The sequence below is a fragment of the Scardinius erythrophthalmus genome (assembly GCF_964197995.2).
Source record: "Scardinius erythrophthalmus genome assembly, chromosome: 11".
NCBI lineage: Eukaryota > Metazoa > Chordata > Actinopteri > Cypriniformes > Leuciscidae > Scardinius > Scardinius erythrophthalmus.
In genome coordinates this window covers 4424981-4450882 of record NC_138231.1, presented here as the reverse complement: position 1 = coordinate 4450882, position 25902 = coordinate 4424981, and the positions used below count along the sequence as shown (strand labels likewise).

General features: G+C 38.1%; 1 protein-coding gene across 5 annotated transcripts in view; it reads right to left on the bottom strand.

The window, feature by feature from the left end:
* col12a1b (collagen, type XII, alpha 1b) overlaps positions 1-25902 on the bottom strand; it is a 74131-nt gene that overhangs the window by 16500 nt on the left and 31729 nt on the right. For 2 of the 5 annotated variants that reach the window (XM_081379127.1, XM_081379123.1), the window contains exons 28-62: positions 25644-25776; positions 24685-24705; positions 23687-23826; positions 22671-22800; positions 22331-22479; positions 22059-22188; positions 21542-21681; positions 21123-21252; positions 20852-20991; positions 20291-20420; positions 20038-20177; positions 19579-19708; positions 18232-18371; positions 18014-18146; positions 17771-17910; positions 17551-17680; positions 17330-17469; positions 17114-17243; positions 16150-16292; positions 14547-14676; positions 13905-14047; positions 13496-13625; positions 12552-12671; positions 12298-12444; positions 12076-12192; positions 10709-10861; positions 10535-10609; positions 7584-7723; positions 7258-7381; positions 6049-6192; positions 5625-5789; positions 5473-5511; positions 4807-4945; positions 3399-3541; positions 2644-2753 (exon numbers count right to left, since the gene is read on the bottom strand). In XM_081379127.1, the coding sequence (XP_081235253.1) occupies positions 2644-2753; positions 3399-3541; positions 4807-4945; positions 5473-5511; positions 5625-5789; positions 6049-6192; positions 7258-7381; positions 7584-7723; positions 10535-10609; positions 10709-10861; positions 12076-12192; positions 12298-12444; positions 12552-12671; positions 13496-13625; positions 13905-14047; positions 14547-14676; positions 16150-16292; positions 17114-17243; positions 17330-17469; positions 17551-17680; positions 17771-17910; positions 18014-18146; positions 18232-18371; positions 19579-19708; positions 20038-20177; positions 20291-20420; positions 20852-20991; positions 21123-21252; positions 21542-21681; positions 22059-22188; positions 22331-22479; positions 22671-22800; positions 23687-23826; positions 24685-24705; positions 25644-25776 (4488 nt within the window). The remainder of the gene's footprint in view (positions 1-2643; positions 2754-3398; positions 3542-4806; positions 4946-5472; positions 5512-5624; positions 5790-6048; positions 6193-7257; positions 7382-7583; positions 7724-10534; positions 10610-10708; positions 10862-12075; positions 12193-12297; positions 12445-12551; positions 12672-13495; positions 13626-13904; positions 14048-14546; positions 14677-16149; positions 16293-17113; positions 17244-17329; positions 17470-17550; positions 17681-17770; positions 17911-18013; positions 18147-18231; positions 18372-19578; positions 19709-20037; positions 20178-20290; positions 20421-20851; positions 20992-21122; positions 21253-21541; positions 21682-22058; positions 22189-22330; positions 22480-22670; positions 22801-23686; positions 23827-24684; positions 24706-25643; positions 25777-25902) is intronic. The other 3 variants (XM_081379124.1, XM_081379125.1, XM_081379126.1) reach the window with 3 other exon arrangements.

The following is a 25902-nucleotide window of genomic DNA, read 5'->3' as shown; positions in this document are numbered from 1 at the left end:
AAAATAAGTGCTGTCAATGTAATAAAATAATCACAATTATTTTATTTTATTAATCTCACAATAATTGTTTCTGAAATTAAATAATGATCCTCTATGCTTTTATCTTTTATGCTTTATCATTTTATTAGATTAGTTAAAATAATTCAAAATATTTACTTTAAATTTTTCTTTGTTCTTGATTTTTTTAAACTAGTGCTGTCAATAGAATAAAGTAATCACAAATAATCTCACAATTCTGTCCAGTCAGAAAGCAGAATGAAAATTAATACTATAATTGATTGTGTCAAATTTGTAAGGATATCCAGAGATATTCCATGTATACAGAAAGTTCACATACTGAGCACAGTATACATACTGGAAAACAATAAGCGTAGTATGGCCTTCCAAACCCAATATTATGTTTATAATCTGCCGTACTGTTATTCTGTTTAAAATATTGTTGGAACTGATTAGAATCATTTGATTCTGCTCATTTTGATTGGATCACTGGCAGCTGTCCTCAAACGCCCTCTTTAATGGCCACCTGTGACCATGCCGAGAGAAGCAGGGTTTAAACAGATGACTTCTCCATTTCAACTGAACCTGCCACACGTTTGGACAGATTTTTCAAAACAGAGCTGTCCTTCATTTTCAGTCAAATCCACAGAGGATATCTGAAGAAACCCTGATACGTCTCTGCTGGCCATACTCGCTTTCTCTCGGCTGCTTGAGAGCTTTCTGCACGCTCATGGTGATTTAGAGTTTAGTGTTAAAAGATTTTCAGAAATGAACATTCTGTCATCATTTAATCACCCTCATGCCGTTGCAAATCTCCAAATGACTTTCTTCAGTGAAATACAAAAGGCCATTTTGAATAATGTTCACATTGCTGTTGTTCATGCAGCGAAACCATACAGTGACTAGTGGCTGTTGAGGTCCAAAAAAGACCACGAAAGAAAGAAAGTCACACAGGTTTGAATAAATGATGACAGAATTTCATTTTAGGGTGAACTATTACTTTATGAGCAACAGTCTTGCTGTTCCCAAAATCCCTTGCATCATATGAAGAGCCAAAAAAAAAAAAAAAAGCTTCATAGAGTTAAATACTTCGCTGAAGCTAGACAATCTAAATCATGTTTGTTTATCTAGACCAAAAAGCCATCTGCCTGAGAAAAATGATGTGCCAGAACCATGCAGCTCTTAAAAAAAATGTCATTTCTGAAATTCAGGCATTTTTTCCATCCAAACAGGAGACATCTGAAGCGTGAACTATTTCGTCGAGCACAAAGATGAACGCCTATGCCACTCCGTTTGCTTTCATTAGAAACTGTCATATGATTCAGAAGCGCAGGGTTTGCGCCCACTCTGCTCTTTTCAAGACAGGCCTGTGCAAAAAAAACAAAAATTATGGAAAAATGGTTTACATATTAAATAATCGAGCAGTGATGCCTATTTTGGCCGATACAGTAAATTAAACACTTTACAAATGAAAAGTACTTCATCTCTTTAGGATTTGGACCTTGATGGACTCAAACCAAAAGATCTATTCATAACAAATGAAGTCTGACATCAGTACAAAAACAAATTTGCATTGTATAACACTTGAGTTAAACACCAAAGACTTACAACAGTAAAACTAAATATGATAAAAACAGCTGATGTAAACAACCTGTGACCCTCAACTGATTTCAATATCAATGCACCAAGTTTGGATATTGCTTGGCATACTAAAGTGAACTCTAGCTTTGTTACTAAACCCCTAATAAATCCTTTATCTTGACTTATTTGGGACACATCCTGCTCTGTATCTTCACATTGCTTCATGTCATTCTCACATGCAAATATTGTAAACCAGTCCTTTCCACTGCTAGCCACACAAATACACAGTATATACCATATGCCATTATAGACTGACCATCCAGTCTTACTTTAAAGTGACTGGTGATGTGTTTCCTGAGGGTATAGACTGATGATCACACAGGCCAAAACTACAACAAACAAGCCATCACATCTCTCCTTTAAACCACAAGAATTTCCCCCGTGGTCAACTTTGACAGGGAACCTGACGGTCTGTCAGGATCAAGGCCAGACAGATACTGACTGAAGATAAGGATGAACGTATTAATCAACTCAAAGTAATTCATCTGCTTCACGCTTGGCATCTGCTGGCACTCTGATGGAATTGTTTTTTGAGCAGTGATTCAACATTTTCCTGTTTGTCTGCCAGATAAACACTTTTGCGAAGGTGATTTCTGGTCTTTTTTTGCAGCTTGCCTCATCAAACTATAATTTCAACGTAAGAATTTTGTGATGTTCCTTTTGGTGAAATTCTCACCATAAGCCTTCATTTCAGATTCAAACCCTCTAGTGAATGAGTTTGCTGACAGTAATCTCTCTTTTTCCCACATTTTTATTCCACAGTTGTAGACCATTGTCTCCTTGAAAGAAATAGCTCCCTTGATCTATATCTGTGAACATCTGTGCATGTTTTCCTGCATTCAGACATAATCGTCATTTGTTTTGAGTCTGTTTTGCTGAAGACCTCACACATCTTGGCTCTGTAAGCGGACATGAGAATCATCTATGGTGGAGGATGTGGGTATACGTCTCGACCAATTTTTACCATCAATATGCATAAAGCACAGTATTAAACAAGCAATTTACCTTGTGAAAGCTTCCATGGAAGATCCTCTTGATTTGATCATTTTTAAACGTGGCTCGTTGGATCTCTCCTGTTGTATCCTTATTATAAAATGACACAGTTTGGGCGGATGCTGAGCAAATAGAAATAGAAAAGTAGAAACAAAGAGTTAAAATTCCCACAAACTAGAACAAACAAACAACCTCTACAGTAAATGTATGATCGGTCTAAATGAGATGTTGTGGACCAGGCCTAATCAGATAACTGGGACAGAGAGAAAGAAGCCTTGAGGGGCATTTTATTACTTTTTCAAAGCTTATAGATCTCAGATATGTGATTTAAGTATAAACTTTGTTTCTCAGATGTTGCTCCTCAGTAGAAATAAAAGGAGAAACAAAGTAAAAGTCTAGAGAAATGAATGTGGACAGTATACAGGACTCAAAATAAGGATGGGGAGTTTGTATGCTCTGCAATCTTAAACATGTGGTTTTCTGTGAGGCAATCAACTTTGTTAATATGAACTCTGGTGATTTAAACTTGCAACCAAGATAGAGTTATCTGGCTGACACAGATAGGTTTTTTTTATTTTTATTATTGCAAATGATTTATGACAGTCTTGGAAGCATCCATTGGAATTAATCACTGTATGATCTGTTTTTCCAGCAAAAGTGTGTGAGAATTTAGAGTTGTTGTAGAAGTAATATTAGATATTTTTTTGCAGATAAAAAAATATAAAAAAATATGTTAAAAATATATAAAGGAGGGAAACAGCACTTACGGTCGATGGTGACACCGGTCTCAGGTTTGTAATTCTTGTCTGACACCTGCCAGATATCGAAGGCCTCGTTCGGTGAGTCCGGCAACAGTCGGAACATCAGAATGATGGTGTATGTATGAGGAAGGCCATCAGGATGAATATATCTGTAAAAATAAATAAATAAATGAATCAGTCAGACCGAGGAGGAGTATCTGTTCTTTCTGCAGACATCAGCACTGGCAGGCCAGACTAGATTTATTTGATCCACAGTTTTATCAGTGCTTTTCTATGGTAAAATAATCACGGAAGTGTGTGGGAGAACCGTGGCTTTGAATGCTTTTGGATAGTCTACCTGGGCAAGCAGCAGCATGTTAACAAAAGCCAAAGAAAGCTCTCACTTTAGCCTTACAGGCCTCTAATGACACTCTCTAATACCAAATTACTTTCACAGTGATGTCTGCACACAAGCACACTGCCAGAGTGTCATCGTACGAACAACTGATTTAAAATAACCATCATTACTGTAATCAATAGCAAACATGGCATTACATTTAGCATAACTGCAGTTATCTGAAGAAATGGAGTAATATCTCCCCTTCCCCCTCCAAAATAAACCTTGTCACCTTATAAACCTTGTCAACCTTATCACAGGCCCCAAAAGTTTGGGGCCTGTGATTTTTTTGAAAAAAATCACTTATGCTCAGCAATGCTGCATTAATTTGATCAAAAATAAGTATTTTCTATATGAATACATGTTAAAATGTAATTTATTCATGTGATCAAAGCTGAATTTTCAGCATCATTACTCAGTGTCACATGATCCTTCAGAAATCCTTCTAATATGATGATTTGCTGCTCAAAAACATTTTTGTTTTTTTTGTAAAGTTCAAAAGAACAACATTTATTTGAAAAAGATTGTTTTGTTTAAAACCTTACAGACCCCAAACTTAATGAACAGTCGTGTACTTTGAGTAAGACTTTCAAGAAATACTTCAACTGACTTCCCGAGGAATACAAAAGGAGATGTTCATGCTGCTCTTCAAGCTGCAAAAAGTACCATAAAATATCAGAAAAGTGGTCCATACGACTTGTATTTTACAGTAAATTTCTTCTAAAGCCATTCAAAATCTTGCTCTTTGGTCTGATTCTTGAACATTCAAATATGGTGTGTCAAGACGCATCACACCAGGTTTGACGTCAACTCCTTGCATGTCTTATAACAGATCACTACGTGTGACAGCGCCTGGTTACCGTCTGCTTTCACTGAATGGAAAGACTAAACTTCTCCTTTTTTGTTCCACATAAGAAATCAAGTCTGAAAGAAATTGCACTGTTCCTTTAAATTCACCATGCAGAGTCATGCATGATGAGCAACAGAATTGTACACAAAATCAGCATTCAAATCAAATCCAGAGAGGATTGTGCTCACGATGAGGGCTGGTTCAGGAAAGCGTTCTTGTGGAGCCTGTAGGCAGTGTAGCTGTTGAAGGAACCAGGCTCCATAGAGACACCCTTGGTGCTAGCGTACATCTTCTCAGTCAGATTGAAAGCTTCCAACATTCTGAATCCTGGGAAATCACATAATTCATGTTAGTGGTCTACATGCATAAACACACTTATGGATACACTACCATTCAAAAGTTTGGGGTCATGATGGTTTTCTTTTTTTAAAGAAATGAATAACCAGCTAGAACACATAAAACTGATCAAAAAGTGACAGTAAAGACATTTAGAATGTTACAAAAAATTATATTTCAAATGCTGTTCTTTTGAGCTTTTTATTCATTAAAGAATGCTAAACAGTGTATATGGTTTTCACAAAAATATGAAGCAGCGTAATAAGAAATGTTTCAGCATATTAGAATGATTTTTGAAGGATCATGTGACCCTAAAGACTGGAGTAATTATACTGGAAATTAGTCTTTGCATCACAGGAATAAATAACATTTTAAAATATAAAAACAGTTGTAATAAGTTTTACTGTTGTATTTTTGATCAAATAAATGCAGCCTTAGTAAGCATAAGAAAAAAAATAAAAAATCATGCCGATTCCAAACTTTTGACCAGTAATGTACAGTATATGACACACGCCTACCTGGTGATGTGAATCCATTAACATAGATCAACGGGCAGGCTGTGGAAGCAAACCGTAAACGCATTAATTTAAGTTTTGAACCGATCAGCTATAAAATTCTCAAAGCTCTCTTAAAAGTATCATTTGTAAAGTACCACAAAACATCAACTCACAGGATGTTGCAGTCTCACAGATGAACGTGACCAGGTTGTCCTGAATGGTGGAGAAGGCATCAAAGTCGTCCACCACAAAGACGTGACGCTCGCTTGGTTTGCTGGCGATGTTCTGCAGCTCGACGAAGTCCACATCAGCCACGCCAACAACAAACACACTGTAACCTGATACGGCACAACCTACATTAGCATATTTATCTTATAGTCTGTACCTAAAGTGTTATTGCATCAAAACAGACATAACTGGGTTGTGGTTTCCTACTACACCTTCAATTATCATCAAAGCTCTGCATACTGGTGTAGTTCACACTGTCTTTCATCAGTTTTTGAATTCTGAATAGGTGTTGATGTGTAATTATGGGCTGTCATATGGTAATGAGCTCATGCTTATGTCATAACTTTGCAGTTTGGCAGCGTGTCATACCAGCGTGCTGTAGCTTGGCAGCATTCTTCTGCACTTCATCCTGAGAACGTCCATCTGTTACGGCCACCACGACCTTCGGTACGTTTCTCCTCATTCCATTGTCTAGAGTGAAGACCTTCTCATTCACATGCTTCAGAGCCACACCTGGGAGTGTCAAAGGTGAGGAAACAACATCAACAAAACTCATCCCTCATAAGTTTAACATCTAAAACTCTATGCTGCTAATTCTTCACATTAAAGGTGCTCTAAGCGATGTAGAGCGTTTTTTAGGCCGAAACATTTTTTGTCACATCCAGCAAACATCTCGTCACTCTCCGCTAGCTGCCTGTCCCCTGAACACACTGTAAAAAAATGTGATCTCTGTAGACGGCCCAGGCTCCACAGACGGCAAGAAAAACAAACTGGCCCAGCCTGGACCACGAAACATAACAAACAGTGTTCCAGCCAATAACCGACAAGAATGATTTGGGGGTGGGGGTTGGGGGGGTTAGTGCGCGTGCACATGAAAGGGGGGTGTGGGGAGTGGTAGAGAGAGAAGCATGAAGAGGGAAGTTAGCTAGAGGAGAGATGTCCTAGACAATGACTACAACTAACGTTAAAAATTTATATTCTTGAGAATTTGATATGGCCGACACACGACCAAAGAAACGACATTCCGATGAACAAATAACAAAGAAGAGGGAAAAGGAGAAGGAACGTGCGAAGTCCCGAATTTACAACGGAAAAGCGTTCAAAAGGTGGCGAGAACTCCGCCGGCAGAAGGGCTTCCAATCCTAAATTCAGGAGGCTCTGTTTTTGCTGGACAGGGTACATCCAGTTTGTTTTTTCTAAATGGTTCATGACTGTTTCAGGAAGCACGGAAGGGAGGGGGAGGTCATGTATCACTACAAAATCATTTATAAATTATATAAATTATTATACAAATTCTAAAAATTTATAATGATTATGCATAATAATATATATTTTTTAAATGTATTTTAATTATTTTCGCACAAAGAAAATCAAGCCTCTTTTAGGATCATTAGGATTTCTATCATTACAAAACAGTAAGCATACATCATGGTCATCTTTGTTGCACTGAATTTAATTTATGCTGACTATAATTAAAAAAATTCAAAATAAAATAAACCTGAAAAAAACTTTACAGTGAGATATGAGACTTTTAAAGTGTTTAGAGCAGCTGTAAATGTTTAGGTGTTGGAGTGATACCTGTTTTTGTGTTTCCTCCCCTGTAACGGATGAGTTTGAGAGCAGAGAGCGCGGTGCCTTTCTCGTTATACGCATTGAGCCGGAACTCGGTCTTTGCATCGTCACTGTACTGCACGAATGAAACCTTTCGACACAAAGATATTGAGATACAATTAAACATGGTCACAATGATTCAGTGATGCAACATATTTGACCCAGAGATGATTGGTCCAACTAAATTTTTACATGTCCCAAAGTTGCAAACTAGTCACAACATGTTATAGGTGATTATCAGGGTGTTGCAAGTTGGTTGCTAGGGTGTTGCTATTCTCTTGCTAGGGCTTTACCTGCATTCCTGATGGGCCGATAACATCAAAGGCACCAACGACGCTGAAGACGAACTGGATCACTTTGCTGAAGCTCTCATCTCCGATACTCCAGGAGCCATCGATGAGGAACACTACGTCTGCTTTTGCTCCTTTGCATACTGAGAACACAAAAACAACTCTATGAACTGGAGAACGCAAGAACAGCTCTAACCAAACCCCTTGTTTCTAATTAAACTTTTACATAAGAGTGGAAAATCGGTAATGAAATCTCATCTCAAACACAAGCACTGAAAAAAACAGTTTAAAGGTCCCATTGCATGGATTATTTTATTATTTTAGAATGTTTCCTGGGGTGCCCTTATAATGCTAGTATGTTTTTTAGATCAAAAGATGTTATAACTTAGAAATAAAAGGCATTTTAGCCTCTGATCTGAACGCTTTTTTTTCAAGGGGCGTATCTGCTGTCAGACTTCAGTGTAAACGCCCACTGCTGTGATTGGCTGACATGCTTGCATATGAAATATCTCGCATTACATGTGGAACTCTCTCGAAAACTTTTACTATTACAGCCATTATATGTTTTTACTATTACAGCTATCGGGATTAACGAATCGTGATAAGTTTTTTAAGTATTTAGATCTATTCCCATCACATAAAAGGTTGCAGTGATGAGCATTGAGCAGATGACAGTCTGTTGATCGCGTGAATGAAGATCTTATCATTGCAACGCAGTTTTTGCACTCTCACTAATGATTTCACCAATGCAAACATGAGGTAAGTACAGTAAGAGCTTCGTTGTACAGCATAACAGCGTCACTGATAACATGTTTTGGCAAGTGTCCAGATAAACTCGCGCTGTGTGATTGACAGCTTGGGCGATTGGAAAAGGATTGTTCTTTGATCGCTTTCTGTATATATTAATCACAGTTTAAGTTAGATTATTTTCATCCTACCAAGAGAAACGACGTGAAGTTGATCGTTTAGTCACTGGCTTGATTTACTGGTGCATAAACAGTATTGAACGACTTTGAGACAAAGACTATCTGTCTGAACTTGAACAATTACACATCAGAAATTCACATAACCCACTGGTTCTTCAGAGGCTCGGATGAAGGAACTAAAAAAATACATTTGTGTTCATTTGTACATCCAAACACTGAGCAACTGCCATGCTTCGCTCGTTTGCAAGCCATGATGTCTCTCGAGGAAAAAACAATATCGTGCTCGCGCAGCTCATTTTCTCATGGGCGGGCCAAATTGTCTTTGCGGGCAAAGAAGAGAAAGAGGAGGTAACCTTTCCCCTTATGACGACATAAGGGGAAGATTTCTAGATTCGCCCGTCTGAGCTTTCATTTTATCAAAAATACCCAGGGCTTGGTTTACACCCATCAAAACATCTAGCCACTGGGGGACCATAGGCAGGCTAGGGAAACTCATATTAAGGTTAAAAACCCTCAAAAAGTGAAATTGTCATGCAATGGGACCTTTAATGAACTTCCGTGTTGTAATTACTTTCATAATCAGACCAAAATTTCTTGTGAAATTATGCAAGAATGAAGTACATATGAAATCCAGAAGATCTAAAAGGGAACTAATAACACTGATAACACTTAACAACAAGTTCTCGTTTCTTAATTCATTAGTTGCATTATTGTTAATGAGCTAAGATTTTTTTTACAGCAATTATAAATCTTAGTTAATATTAGTTAAAGCAGACCTATTATGCTTTTTTCCATGTTCATCTTTCTTTAGTGTTCCAAAGCACAAAGTCCCTCCAGCGGGAGTTATTCTCTATATCAGTGTCAGTGTTTCTGAACTCCTGAAACGCCTCCATTGTAGTCTTGAGTTTCTTCCGGGAACAAACACGTCACAATATTCCTCATTTAAATAATTAATACGCAGAATAAAGGGGCGGGGCCTGGTTGAGTTAGTTAGTAGTGTGTTGAAACTGGTGGTTATGGTAAGGGGCGGGACATTCCCCAAACACACTCAAAGCTCTTGACCAATCACAACACACTGATCCAGCCGACCAATCAGAGCACATTGTGCTTTACAGAAGGAGGGGCTTCATAGAGACAGGAACTAAACAGAGCGTTACTGACAGACTGGGAAGAGAGGAGCTGCAACAATGTCAAACATGGGAAAAATAATGTGTGGTTCTTTAAATCAAGCATGAAAACCTGTTCTAGTAGAGCCCAAAAACAAAATCAAGACTTTAAAAAAGGGCGTAAAAGATCCCCTTTAATAAAATGGCAATGTTTCATATTAGTTCACAATGCATTAATTTGATTTTAGAAATGTTTTAGCAAATGTCAAAATTTTAAATTATCTAAGATCAATAAATGCTGTAGAAGTATTGTCCATTGTTAGTTTATGTAATTAATGGTGTCATTTTCAATCAGACGAAATGCCCTTTTGGAAAATTTCTCTCTTAAATGTATAATCCTCTGTGGATCATGTCTCTCCATACTTAAAGCCAGCTGACTCCTCTGGAGTAGAAAACATTGTGGGTTGAAGCATCTGGCCACTTGCAGACTTCTTTTGCATGATGAATAAAAAGGTTTTTGAGCATGATCCAGCATGAATTAAGGGATCCAATTTTTTTTTATGAATTGAAGATAAAAAGATCCGTATTTTATTAGCAGAAGGATTTTCTCCAAGGTTTTAAAACTGAAACTAATTTGAGCCAAACTCATTGCAAAGAAGCAGATCTAGAACATGTTTGCAATGCACGTATCCATAAAAAATTCTGTACACTCTATTCCACCAATCCAAACACACCCTGCAATCTATTTAACTAACATACAAAGATTTTGAAGAAAACGTGAGTGCTGCTTGTCAATTGAAAATCTGCTGCCACGAAATACCATGAAAATTGGCATTATTTTAGGTATCTATGATGAGTTTCAATGAGTATAAGTATCTATGAGTTTTATAAAAATCTATGAGTTGTGGCTGAAGGCACTTACCCGCCCAGCCGGGTGGAATAGTGGGTGGTGGTGGAGGAGTGGGTGGTTTTGTTGGCACCGGTGTTGGTTTAACAACTAGATGAACCAAAAGAAGTCAGAAGACATTGTAAGACCATTGTTTAAATTCAGTAAGAGGATGAATTCTGCTTATTTCTGGATGAAGGCTGAACTCACGGGTGCGTTCTTTGGCACTGACTCCGGGTCCCTCTAGATTGGGTGTCTGGACAAACACTGTGGCGCTGTAGAGGGAGCTCTGACTCAAACCTTCGAAACAATACTGACTCTGACCCGCAGTGATGGTGATCTCCTGCTGGCCTTTGGCTGCCGCTGCAAACAGATTAATCAATAGTACCATGATACACTGAAGGTATCCAAACATACTACAGTATTTACATATATTCTAAGTTATTTCAAAGAAAACCAATACATTACTATGGTGCAGTCTTGGTAGCATGGTTATACTCTGGGTACTTTTTTATTGCTGTTGCAAAATACAGTTTCTGAAATTATATTCCATGAGCTCCTTTAGAGCTGTTATCTGTAAAAGTCAATGGTCGAGATGCACACTATACATTACAGTAAAAGTGAACACAATAAATAAAAAAACAGATAAAGCTTTTCCCGAATCACTAATCTGGATTAATAAAGTCACAGTTAAAAAGCAGGGTGCTTCGATGTAGTTTCCACAACAGAAAAAAAAAAAAATGGTTATATATAAGCCTATCATTAAAAAGTTTGGGGTTGTAAGATTTTTAAATTTCTTTGAAAGACTCTGATGCCCACAAAGGCTGCATTTATTTGATAAAAATACAGTAAAAACAGTAATATTGTTAAATATTATTACAATTTAAAATATTTTTTTATGTAAATATATAGTAAAATATAATTTATTCCTGTGATCAAATTTTCAGCATCATTACTCCAGTCTTCAGTGTCACATGATCCTTCAGAAATCATTCTAATATGCTGATTTACTGCTCAAGAAACATTTCTTATTATCATTAATGTAAAAAAAAAAAATCATCTTGCTGATCGCAAACTTTTGAACAGTGGTGTATGAATAATGAAACACAGTGAATGAAAACATCCTGATGGAAAGTGGCCACATGCCAACAAATGTTACCTAGGTGGGCAGCTCACTAGGTTTTGGAACAGATCAGTGCTAACTTAAAGCGTAACTCTCAGCAAATTGCAAGCTATGGTCTTTTTGTTAATCAACCCGAGGCAAATTTCATTTAAAAGCATAATTAGAATGGAAACGGCACTTTTAAGATTGACCGTATTTTCGTTTTCAGTCAAATTGCCTTTTGAATGGGAGTGATTGGGGCACGACTATGATAGCATCAAAAATCACTATTTTTAAAACACTAAGAAGGCTCGACACAACATGAAACTTTGCTCTCAGTATCACCAGGGGTTCTACACATGAACTCGAGCATTGAGAACATTGTTTGTGTACAACAGTTTTGCAATTTGGCGAGAGTTACCCTAATTCTACTTAAGGTAGAAGGTAGTGAGGGTTCAATTTAAGCGTGACTCACGGTCCAGTGGATTCAGCTTGATTCTGTAAGACGTGGCAGCACGGTGAGGCGTCCATTTAATGCAGAATCTGTCATAGCCAACGTCGTATGTCTCAAGGTTGGTCACATTGAGGTACACTGAAAGGACAAGACGGAGATGTTGCACTCAAATTGGGAATCTTGCTGGCATTGAAAACAGTGGCATAAAACCAAACCTAAAAAAACTAATTTCTGAACACGTACATGTTGTCCCTTGTCCCGTGAGAGGCTTGCTGACACCGCCATCATATTGGGCGAACACCTGAACGTCATATGTTGTGCCAGGAAGCAGGTTATGTAGGGTATAGCTGGTGACATCACCAACAAACACCTCCAAAGACTCGTCTCTATCTAAAGGAAGAATGGCAACAAAACATTTAACAATTAAATTGCACTGTGGAATTTTAAACAGAAAGAAAACAGGGTCAATTATGATTTCATGATGACTTTTTTGGTACCTGTTGGTTGATAGACTAGTTTGTAACCCATGACCGGAGCTGAAACCGGATCCCAGGACACACGGAAGCGTGTGTACCACTCGTCTGAGACTCGCAGGTTCTGAGGTTCCAGCAGGCCAACTGAACATAAGATCCAAAGTAAGATCCATGGTTAAAAACTACTGCTAAATATCATAGTAATAGTGTTTAAATCCTCCTATAACAAGAAATGCATAGGTTTACAGTGAGGATTCAGTTGTGCTGTGCTACTATTAGCTGATGGATGTTCTGGATTCTAGCCCATGCTAACTGGCACATTTAATGTTAGTTTATGCCAACACAAACAACAGTTTTTCAAACTCTCCACCATGCCCTACCAGCAATTATTCACTCATATTCTCTTTAAACCCTTAAGAATATCCTTAAATGGCAGATGGCGAGGCTGAGATTGTACTACTTGTACTTGCTACTATTCAGGGTTATTATTGTTATAACGAAAACCAACTGTAACTATAACTAAAATATTTTTTTGTTTAAAACATTTTTGAAATAAAGCTAAAATAACTTATATACGCCTAAATATATATATATATTTTTAAAAGTCAGAAAAATGTAAGCACTAAAATTAGCAACTGGAATTAAATTAAAAACATTTTTTTAACTAAAAATAAATTAAACCTAAATACAGTAGTTATTTAACTAAAACTAATAAAAATGACCAAAGCACATAACAAAATGATTAAAAATGTATCTAAACCTAAAACTGAAACGGAAAATATAATTCAAACTAAAAAAGCTTCCCAAAATACAAGTTACTTAATGCATTAAGTAAAATGTATTAAAGAAGTAATGTTGCAGCTTTTAGTTAGTTACTACTGAACACAAGTTTTTTTTGAATAGCGATCACAAAAAAAGCAACCAAAGCTTAGTAATCTAAGCGGTGTTTGTTTAGGAAGGGCACTCACGTGTTTTTCCATTTCCGTTCAGGGATCCGCCAGGTCCCTCGGGATAAACTGCTGTAACGGTGATGTTGTATGGGGTGTCAGGAAGCAGATTTTGAAGGATAGCATTATTTCTGTTGCCAGGAACAACAGTCTGTAGAGAAAACCATCAGATGTATAATGTTTGGTTGAATAACCACAACCAAGAATAATTTGACAAATCAAATAAGAATAAGATGCACTGATGAATCATGCACAGTATAATAATAAGCACTTAACAGGAAAATAAATAGAGTTCATTTAAATTATATGTTCACTTCATGTCATAGACCTTAATGCAAAAGGACTGCAGTGCAGATGGAATCAAAAGTATTGACAGAGTGAATAACTAAATATATAATGTTGTAGCAATAATAACTGGACTTCAACTCACAAATTCTGTGATGGGATCTCCAGTCAAAGGAGCATACGCAATCTTATATTGTTGCACAGGACCCTCAGCGTGATCCCAACCGATGCTGATCGTGCTTGTGGTGGTTTCGAAGACCCTCATGTTCCTGGGTCCAGCTCGTGGTACTGCAATAGATGACATTTACAAAGCTTGTTTTGAGTGATTGCCAGGGAGTTGTCATGCTGTAGCTTAGGTGTTATAGTAGATGGTTTAATATCATGATAAAAACAGAAGTAGCAACAGATCTTTTCTTCTGTATTGTGATATACATCCAAGTGAAATGGATTATTATGGTTCTGTGCATCAGTTGTTAATTGGCTGTTGAAAAGTGGGCATGGCACTCAAAAGTGAATGCAAATAAAAGCAAGCTTGCAGGGGAGGGTTTAGGCAGACTAAATGATTCTACTAAAAGTCCTGCATTTTCACTGTCAAGGTCCAGTTATGACATTTTGATTAAACAGTAAGAGGTAAAAACATAAATATACATAACATGCATTTAGAAAATGTATTCATTTTCATTTCATGCTGATTTTAATAGCATCAAAATGTATTTCCATCAATAAAATATGCATTTATCATCTGTGTTTTGGTGTATAAAGCAAAACATTTTAAGACTCAGCTCACATGTTTTTCCTTTTCCATCAATTCCCGGGCCTTCTCCGTCAGCGTATACCGCCATCACATTCACAGAGTACGGAGTATCCGGGATGAGCTGATCTAGGAAAGCATTGTTGATGTTGCCAGGAACGAGAACCTGAGGAGAAGACCATTATTTAGATAATGAGACCGTTATCTTCACAAACATCCCCTGCATGACAACCTGCTGCAGAAGTTGCGAATCTGGCGAAGCGAATATACATAATGACGTCACTGTTAAATCCCTGTTTAGACTAGTGTAGCTAGATAACATTTCCAAACAGATATGTAATACAAACAGATGTGCTCATGGGGTTAAATGTTACATAAATACTGTCAGATCAGCGTAATCAGCTGGAGCTGAAGAGAGACTGGATTTGGGAGACGGGGAAACCCTGTCGGCTACCTGTCAACAACATGCAGGATTATCACCCCATCTGCTCAATTGTTTCGCATTTTTAGGCTTCACATCACTGATGGCAGCTGCATTCTTTCCATACACCAACGCTCATGACAGAATCAGTTCTGTCTTAAACTGATGGGCTTGACAAATATGGGTCAGCAAGCAGGATATGTATTTGTGTGTGTGTGTGTGTGTGTTCCAACTTGTGTTTATAGCAATGCAGAAGGGGGACTTGTGAGCCTGTGAGACCCCTCAAGAACATCTATCTATGAAAAACCCTGTAAATGACGCCTAAAAGCAAAAGGGAAGGTGCTAAACATCCTGAGCTGGGGAATAACTTTAATGAACTAACTTAAATCTGTAACTGTGACAGTAGCAATAACAAAAGACTAGGTTCTTTGTTCTTCTATAATGAGCTACTATGTTCATTAAGTAGTGATGGATCTTGGAATTAAAAAATAAAACATTATTGCAGAGCAAGCTGAGGCAATAAACTCCGAGTCCTTACCCTAAAATATTCCTCCCTCTCTCTTTCTCTGTAGTATTAGAAAGTCTGATTAATTTCAGTGAATCTACTCGGACGGTTTGTTGTAGCAATGAACTTGTTCAAATAAATAGATTCGCAGATTCATGAGTCATCCCCCAGTAGGGTTCACAAAAGCCAATTTTCTTGCTGTAGTTTAATAAATATTTAGTTAAATACTGCTGTTTATCATTATGTTTTCAATTCATTGTCTTTGTTTGGGGTTTTATTAGCTGCATTCTGTGTAAATTTACGTGTTTGAGTTAAGTGAGGTCCTCAATGTTTTTTTTTATTATATAATCTGATAATTGTTTGAAATGTCTTGCCCCGTTTTACAGTTTCAATGTAGTTAGCTACAGTTTTTTAGTGACTTTTTAAAAAGGGTGATGGCAGATTAACTATCAATCGGTTGCATTCCGATTGGATGAGCTGCATCCAAAACTGTTGTAAAGTGCTGAAAAATATAAAGCCTTCAACATACATTTCATATTCAGTGTTCCTGTAGCTGAAGTGGCGTAGCATGATACTAGCAATGATTTGGTTTCCATGAAATGCACATATATTTAATGTACAATACGTTAAATATATAACTTAAGTTTAGCATTGAAATGTACCTTAAATTCATATTAGTTAATGCTGTGTATGCATGTTTGTGCATCACTCACAGACTCAAGAGGCCGGATCCCACTCAGTGGGGCGTAGGCGACCCTGTACTGCTGCACCTGACCCGAGGCGGGTTCCCAGCGCACGTTAAGAGTGTTGGGAGATGGGTTGTAGACCTGGATATTTCGGGGTGGGACTCTTGGAACTGTGTGTTGAAAGAGAAACCACAAAACAGCAGAGTGAGTACAAGGAATTTACAGAACAGCAGAGGAACAGCTCACAGAGACGTTTAAACAGGAGGAAGCTCAGTAAAGTTCAGGAATTAATGCTGAGCGAGGCATTCGACAGGGATGCAGACGGGTTTTATGGTGAGAAAGTAGCAAAAAGGAAAGGCGGGTGGTGGGGGGCATTTAGGGTTGATGCTAAGACAGCTTTTTACGCTTTTTAAACCAAAGCAGATGTGAAAAAAATCCTACAGAAATCAGTAAAAAACTATCCAACATGAGTTCAAAGGATCCTGTTTTTTTTTAGTGCAACTTATTGTTATGTATGCAAAACCTCAAGTGCCCTAAACCTGTAGTTTTTTTTGTAGTGGGCTAACATACAGTCGATATTTAGCATTTATACCAACATGCAATGAGTGGTGATCTATATAAAATCCAGTTGCTATGGTGTTTTGAGTGGTTACAAAGGCATTGCTAACACGTGTCTACACCAGACTCGAGTGGCGTGACGTGACGAAGCCAAATACAACCTATTATATTCAGTGATGCTGTCTATACTGGATGCGGCAAATCCCCAACAGTAAACTCAGTCCTGATGGGTTGTTTGGTCCAAGTCAAAAAATATGAATTGGGTCCCGCTCTTTTATTTTCTGCCTGATGAACATCCTAAGTCTGAATATTCAGAAAAGTCATAGCACAGCTCTACTCAACAAGCCACTCGATTTGAACACCTGTGTACCTCACGATTTTTAAGCGATAGCAATAGCGATGCGTGGCTCTGTAATTCACAAGTACAACTTACGTGTTTTTCCTTTCTCGGACTGCCGGAGACCCTCTCCCTCTGGATAAACAGGAACCACAGTCACGGTATAGACCGTGTCTGACAGAAGGTTTCTTAGGACGGTGTTGGTGGTGCCTCCAGAAACTTGCTCCTTTTGATGTGTAAAATTTAAGAGGAAAGTTATAGAAGATCAGTTAGCATCATGTCCAGAAGACAATAGAGGTTAGCATCTTTTACCATGTCCTCTGCTCCACCAGATGCCGGAACGTAGAAGATTCGATACTGCCGGACGTTACCCTCAGCGGGCTCCCAGCGCACCTTCAATGAGCTGGTTGTGGGATCAGTGACCTGCAGGTTTTTCACTCCACCCAGAGGCTCTGGGAATTGTGAGAGTTTAAATGAAGTATGCTGCATGCTAACACAGAGTATAATTCAAAGTTTACATTACAGGTACACACTTGTTTTCCCATTCTCAGACTGTTTCTTTCCTTCGGCATCTGGATATACTGGTACTACGGTGACCCTGTACTCCGTGTTTGGCTGCAGGTTTCTCAGAACAGTATTGGTGGATACTCCTGACACTTGAGCCTGAAGAGTACATCAGTGCAGGCACACACTAGTTAGCAACCAACTAACCAAACTGACAAACGTGAGACAAATCGGGATTTAGGTCATTACCGTGTTTGAAGCACCTCCGGCAACAGGCACGTAGATGAGATTGTACTGACGAACATCTCCATCTGCTGGGTCCCATCGCACTCTCAAAGAGTTTACAGTTGGGTCTGTCACCTGGAGGTTCTTCACACTTCCCAAAGGTTCTGCGTTAATAAAACAGACACGATGAACCCTCACAAGAGAATATTCCGGGATCCCTTATAGAGATAGATCACAAAATTGCAAGTTACGAACATCTGGACTCACTTGTCTTTCCATTTTCTGACTGACGCTTTCCTTCCACGTCATTTTCATACATGGGCAACAATGTGACCTTGTACAGCGTGTTAGCATCGAGATTACGCAGGACGGTGCTTGTCGTGCCACCGGAAACTAGTTCCTGATCACAAAACACAAGAGATTTGGTTTTATAATGTGGAAGGTCCTTTATATAAACCATTAGAAGTTAATCAATCTCATCCTACCATCTTCTCAGCGTCTCCAGGCTGCGGGACATAGAAAACCTTGTAATTTCGAGGGTTTCCTGCAGCATGCTCCCATCGCACGTTTAGGGTGTTGCTGGTGGGATCGGTAACTTGAAGGTTGCGAACTCCACCCAGTGGTCCTGAAAAGCAGGAATACATGAACTTCAATACCTCATTTTAACTCTTTCCCCACCAAACACGAAATTTTCTGTTATTTGTGAGAAAACGCTTTCCCGCAAATCACAGAATTTTCAGTGTTTCCATACATTCACTGTAATACGCTAGGGGGCGCTATGACACATCTTCTGGAAAGAGTACTGAATCTACTGATCAAAACACATGTGAAGGGATGCAGAAAAAGCAATCTCATATGTATTCATATGCATATGTAAAATAACGCAATCACAATAATGCCCTTTTCACAAGATGTAAAATAAGTCTTTGATGTCCCCAGAGTGTGTATGTGAAGTTTTAGCTCAAAATACCCCACAGATATTTTTATACAGCATGTTAAAGTTGTCACTTTTAAGGGTGAGCAAAAACGGCTCATTTTGTGTCTGTTCCTTTAAATGCATATGAGCTGCTGCTCCCGGCACAGAGGGCGGAGCTTCAAGAGCTTGTGTCCTTTTACCTCACACAGACATGCACTGAAAATTTCAAAAACTTTTAGCCTTTTATTTTCAAAACGAAGTCAGAAAGATAGAGAGACTCAAGAAGAACTGACAACATGTAGAATGCAACAGGGTACTTCTGAATGGTTAGTTGGTGAATTTATGTAGCTGATGTGTAGTTATCTTCTAGTCATTGATTAGCATATTCTGTCATGATAATCTATAAATCGTGTTCCGGGGGCGGGGTTTATGTAAATTTTAGTGTTAGTGATGTCACTAACCCTGGAGGAATGTCTTGTAGTCCCTACCAGCCATTTGTTGAAGTCTACAAATCTACTCCATCTATGTTTTGATCATCATTCTGAATCTAATCCAGATGTAGTCACCAGATGTAGTCTTTAACAAAAACGTGATTTTTTTTCAGCTTTTTGTTTACATTTTTTTTTTTTTATGAAAGGTACCCATTTTCAAGTGGCGATAAAAAAAAAGAATGCATGAAGCTAGAATAAAACCGTTTGATTGTTTTTTAAAGCAGAGGGTCTGTTCTTTCTTTTGGTATATAGCATGTTCAGATATTCATACAACTAAATATTCTGGGGGCCATGAAACTTGGAAACTGGAAAAAAAAAATGATCAAAAACGCTGGCGGTGGCTGGCAACTTTTTAAAAACATTTCAATTTGGAGGCCAAGATTATCCAAAGATGCACGACACTATATTCTTCACCATGAACTCACTTGTTTTTCCATTTTCTGAAAGAGGTTTGCCCTCCATTTCATGATATACTGGCACCAGAGTCACTGTGTAGGTCGTGTCAGGCTCCAAGTTCTTCAGAACAGTTGAGGTGGTCGTTCCAGACACTTGATCCTGCCCAAGCAAAATTAAAGGAATCAAAAAACAAAATACTGTTCAAGTTTTGCAGCAGACCTGTTAGCAACTCTTGAATGGATACATCAGTATTGATTGTAGGGCTTGAAAATGCTTTACAGGTGTCGTTTGTATAAAGAGCAATCATTTACAAGAATGGATATATATAACAAGTTTACAAGGAGATTTTTTTTTTCTTCTCAAAACTAAAGCACAATGACCAAAATGTAGTTAAACATAAAGAGTGTATCAGTGTGAAAATACAGAGTTAAATGCTCTTTTTTGTTTTCCTTTGCTATTTCTGAAACATCCATGGAAATCACTCTCACCACTTCTTGATCTTGGCTACCGGCAGGAACGTAAATGACAATGTATTCCCGCACACTGCCTTCTGCGGGCTCCCAGCGTACGTTCAAGGTGCTGATAGTTGGATCTGTAACCTGCAGGTTCCTCACGCTGCCCAAAGGTTCTAAGGAGACAACAACGGAGTTGACTCACCATTGACATTGATTGTTTGCATGCATTCTTCAGATATGATGAATGCATTCTTAGCATGACTGATGTCATTTTGGAGTCACTTACTAGTCTTTTCCTTCTCTGAGAGTTGAGGTCCATCTCCTTCAGCATACACTGGCAAAACAGTCACGGTGTACATTGTGTTTGGCATGAGTTTACTCAACACTAATGTTGTGGTGCTCTCAGACACTTGTTCCTGAAAGAATATAAAAACTAGAGCTCAGTGCACTATATCAACTTCTTCAAACCAATTCCAACTAAGGAACCTTAGTTTGTTTTCATGACAATCGGTTGCACAAAGTCTATCCATCTAAACAGATATAGAAAATTAAACTTCTAAACTAAAAGAAAACTGAACACTCTCTTTGTAGCTTGCCAAACAAATCCGTTTCACAGTTTACTCCAGCTCCATCTAAACATTGGTGCTCCCAGTTGTAAACTTTCACAGCTGTTTTTTTAACATAATGAGACTTCCATTAAAGTTACATTGCACTACTCTCTCATCCTTGTTCCTTAAGGGATGATAATGTCTATATACGTCTGTCTGCAAGCCATGTCATAAGATTTTAGAGAGATTTCCACTTATGACATCAACACTGTAGAAACATTATTATAAGTTATTCCTACCATGAGCTCAGTTCCTCCGTTAGTGGGCACGTATAGCACTTTGTAGCCCTGCACATTCCCATCAGCAGCTTCCCATGTGGCAGTGAGTGTTGTGAACGTGGGATCAATGAGACGGAGATTTCGAACACCTCCAAGAGGTACTAGAGTGAGATAGACAATAATTAGTAAAATATGCTTTGAAACAGAAAAAATTGTAGTAGTGCTCATTAAGTTTTGTAACAGAGATATCATGTTTGTCCATAGATAAATAAGCTACAAAGTTGATACACACATGTCTTTCCGTTCTCAGACTGGCGTCTGCCCTCTGTAGCGGGATACACTGGAACCACGGATATAGTGTATGGAGTATCAGGTTGCAGGTTTCGTAGGACTATGGTTGTTTGGGCTCCAGGTATTTGTTCCTATTTACAACAAGGGAAAATGGACTTCAGTGAACTTCTAAAAACACATTTGTAATGTTAGAATTTTAAGTATACATCATGGTAGTGTTTGTAGCAAAAAATATATTTTTTTTATATGGAAATTTCAAATGTTGTTGCATTGAGACATTTTCATAATAATTAAATGGAAAATGTACTGCTAAAATACATTTATAATGCACAATTTTAAGTACACGTCATGGTAGAGTTTGTTGTATAAATAAATAACTTTTCTTTAATCTGATAATAGCTGTGAGAGACAGAGCCCCACCATTGCCTCAGTTCCTCCAGCTGCAGGAACGAAGAAGATCTTGTACTGGCGCACGGCCCCGTCTGCGGGGTCCCATTTGACGTTCAAAGAGGTCATGGTTGGGTTGGTGACCCTCAGGTTCTTCACACCACCCAGAGCCCCTGCAAAGAAGATTTCCATTTTACTGTTTTGGCATCAGGAATATAAAGCATAATCCAGATTGCACTTCCAAACTGGATTTTCTGTCATGTCCTCAAAACAATTATAAATCACAAAATGGTGCAATATGCATGCTCACTCCTAAAAATAAAGTCTATTTGCAGCACGTTGAGGTTAAAAAAGAACTACTTCTTGGTAGTTTGTTGGCTGTATAGTTGCACATAAGAACCTTTGTTAGCTGTATAGTTGAACATAAGCTTATAATACTTTCTACGGACAGAAATATCTGAGGGAGCCGTTTAGTCAGCTTTTTTTTATTCTTAATCAGTGAAAGCAAGATATCGATAGTAAGACACTGATGTTTCAAAGAGAAACTCACTTGTTTTTCCATTCTCAGACATTCTCTGGCCATCTCCCTCTGCGTAAACAGGAATTAAGGTCACAGTGTAAAGTGTGTCCGCCTGAAGGCCTCTCAGAACTGTGGTGGTAGTGGTTCCTGATACCTGCTCCTGTTTCCATAATAGCACACACAGTATAAGTCAAAGAAACATTGCAAATCACTTCCCCTCGAGATCTGCGAATCAATATTTATGATTAATCTAAACATCAAATTTGATGAGTTTATTTTTTAGTTGATTCTAGAAGTCCTACCAGTCCTACCATGCTTTCGGCACCACCAGCTGCAGGTGCGTAGACGACCTTATACTCCTTCACTTTTCCTTCCGCTGGCTCCCAGCGAACGTTCAGCGTGGTCATGGTGGGGTTCAAAACCTGCAGGTTTCTCACTCCTCCTAAGGGTTCTACAGGAACACCACACACAGCATTACATAATGCCATCTAATTTTCATTGCATAACACTCCAGATGTGAGTGAAAACCAAGATGCTTTATGGAATGCATCCTCCCTAAATGAGTTTATCATTGTTTTTGCTCCACGGATGGAGTCATAAAATACTTCAGGACATTGAAAGGATTCTCTTGGAGCCACTTACTTGTTTTTCCTTGGCCGGAAATATCTTTACTTTCTCCAGTGCGATAGACGGCAGCCACGGTAATGGAATAAGGGGTGTCATGGGTCAGCTTCTGAAGAATGACACTGTTCTTTTTTCCACCAACTTGAACCTGTTGAAAAAGATGTCAATAGAAAGACTTGACTTGGTGTTCAATGAGAAAATATTTTGAATGTGGTGCAACACAAAAGAAATGCCCCATTTTGCCTCCATAATGTCAAGAATTTCCTACTAATTAATGGGGGAAAAATCGTAAAAAGTACCCTAAAATAGCTAGTTAACTTCCTTTCACACACACACACTCAAAAAAACACTCTCTTCATTTCTCTAGCTTGCTTCCTAATGTAGTTGTCTAATAAACCTGGCATTGTACATTGCGAATATTGTTGGCTCTTTAAAAAAAAAACGCTTTTGTTCCTCTTTTGCAAGTTGCTTTGGATAAAATCATTTGTTAAATGCATAAATGTAATATGTAAGTGCATTAAGCAATAGCTCACATGGACAAGGTGTCTTCAGCAGCTGATATTACAATTTGATGATTTTAAAGATTTTATATTTGCAGTGGAATAAAATATTAAGCACTAGCATGAACAAATGGCATGCCTTAAAAGTTTTTATACCAGTTTTTGTTGTGACCAGCATGCTGCATTAATAAATAAACTTGTGAAAGCGCCATTGTTCAGTTTTCATATTGTTAGCCAAAGAAACAATACATGTTCTCTAGACTGATCATCTCAAGCGCCTTGGCATTAACTATATAACAGTAACTGTTTTGTATCTTGATGGTAACTGAGGGCCACATAACAGACATGTCGTGATGGTTTGCATCAGATCAGTCTGTTGGTAATGACTTTCTGTCACGACGTTCCTATTTGGCTTTCAGTGGGCAGCTTGCTATAATGATTAACACAAGGCCTTGAACTTCATCAAATGGATTCTGGCCTATGCCCTGCTTCAAAACATCTCAATGGAGGTTGAAAGGGGACAGCTGAACTTACAGACAGCAGTTTTCCTCCCGCAACGGGCTGGTAGGTGACTTTGTAGTTCTGGACGGGGCCTGGCGCGTGGTCCCATTTCACTGTTAGTGTTGTAGTGGTGGCGTTGAAGACCTGGAGGTTTTGTGGTGGTCCAGTGGGCACTGGGAGCAGACAAAAAGATCAATGAGCAAAAACTGTCTTTTGAAACAGTAGATAAAACTATTAGGGATGGGAATCATGAGAAATTTAACGATTCTGGTTCTGATTGCACTTATTCTTTTAGGGTTTTTGAGGAGGCACAATCGAAAGACTGTTCCGAATTGTAAAATAAACAAAAACAGTGCAATATATTCTAATGTTTCTTTTATTTTAAAGCACATTATTTATAGGTTATTGCAAAAAATAAATAAAAAAAACACCAAATTTTTGTTTTTAACTAAACATATCTTATGAAGAACAAGTCAACCAACCTAGTCACTCAACAACCACTCTGACAAATATGGAGAATCATTAAATTGATTCAAACTGATAACTCAAGTCGATTTTTAACTGCTTCATTAAACCTATCATGTATAGAACCAAAGATCATGAAAATCCTTCAATTCTATTATTTTTGTTTTGTTAAAAAAAATAGAAACCTTATTCTGATTCTTATTGTTATTGATTCCCAACCCTTCTCATTATGCTGGTTACTTGACCATCATGAGTCAATCCTGAAAAGCGGATGGAGGAGGTGCATGGATGTTTGGGATGGAGAAATGATCATTTGCAACAAAAACGATGCAGTCGGGCAAGTTGTGCATGCGCGTTTATGACTGATGACAGATGACAATGATGAAAAAATGATAGTGATAAAATGGCAATGATGAATGATGATGGACAAATGATGGTGAATGAGTTTCTGATGAAACACAAAAATGCACATGCAGTTTGTCATTTTCCTTTTTCATTAAAAGGTTCATCATCCTCATTAGCATTTACATTCACAATAACATTTCCTCTAATTGGAAACAACATACCGGGTGTAATGAGCTTTGACACTAGAAAAAGATAAACAACATGTTATTTTATTGTAACGTCAACATCTGTTAATGTGCTGGCTCTGAGTCTTGAGACATGTGACAAATGGGACATGGGTCAAATATGGTTATTATACAATAGTCTAAATTCAAGTGAATACAAGGTTTGTTAATGTTTCTAAAATGTACAGTACTGTTCAAACGTTTGGGGTCAGTAAAACCTTTCAAATATTTTATAAAGAGGTATCTTATGCTCACCAAGACTGCTTTTATTTGATCAAAATACAATAAAACAGTAATTTTGTGAAATATTATTACAATTTAAAATGATTGTTTTCTATTTGAATATATTGTCAAATGTAATTTATATTTTCAGCATCATTACTCCAGTCTTCAGTGTCACATGATCCTTCAGAAATCATTCTAATATGATGATTTGCTGCTGCTTAATATTTTTGTGGAGACAGTGATACTTTTTTTAGGATTCTTTGAAGGAATGAACAGCATTTATTTGAAACAGAAATATTTTGTAACATTATAAATGTCTTTAATATCCTTGCTTTTTATAGTATTAATTTTTTTTAAAGAAGGAAATAACCTTACTGACCCCAAACGTTTGAACGGTAGTGTATTTGACACATTAATATAACAGGGGGGCGTCTCTTAGGGGGGGGGGGGGGGGGGGGGGCGGGTACAGTTCAGAAGGCCAAGAGGCATTTGGGAGCCCGGAGCACAATTTCTACACAGCGGGAAGCCACCTCCCTCACCCCCAAAACATACATTTGTTGAGACGAATAAAGCAGGAGGTTGTACACAAGTAAACACCTCTGAACAGACTAATCTAAATGAATTCCTTTATACAAAAACTGCTATTTAGGCAGTTCTTTTTGTGTGTGCCTATTTTTGTCCCAGTACACAAGAGTCAGTGTTCTACACGTGTGGTTGTGCGTTAGTCTCACATGTGCGTTGGCTCCCCATCAGATCCTCGCTCTCCGACTCATCGGGGTAGATGGCTGTGACAGTCACGTCATACATCGTGTCTGGGTCTAATTCTGTCAGAACTTGGCTCGTCTCCTCACGACTCAGGATTTCCTATAAAAGATCAATTCTAGTGAGCCTTGCATGCTATTTGAGAGAGTTCATTAAATTTGTAATAAAACTGAAATGATGTTGCTTTAGATCAAAGGTACACTTTTCTTTCCACAAAAGTTTCTTAAC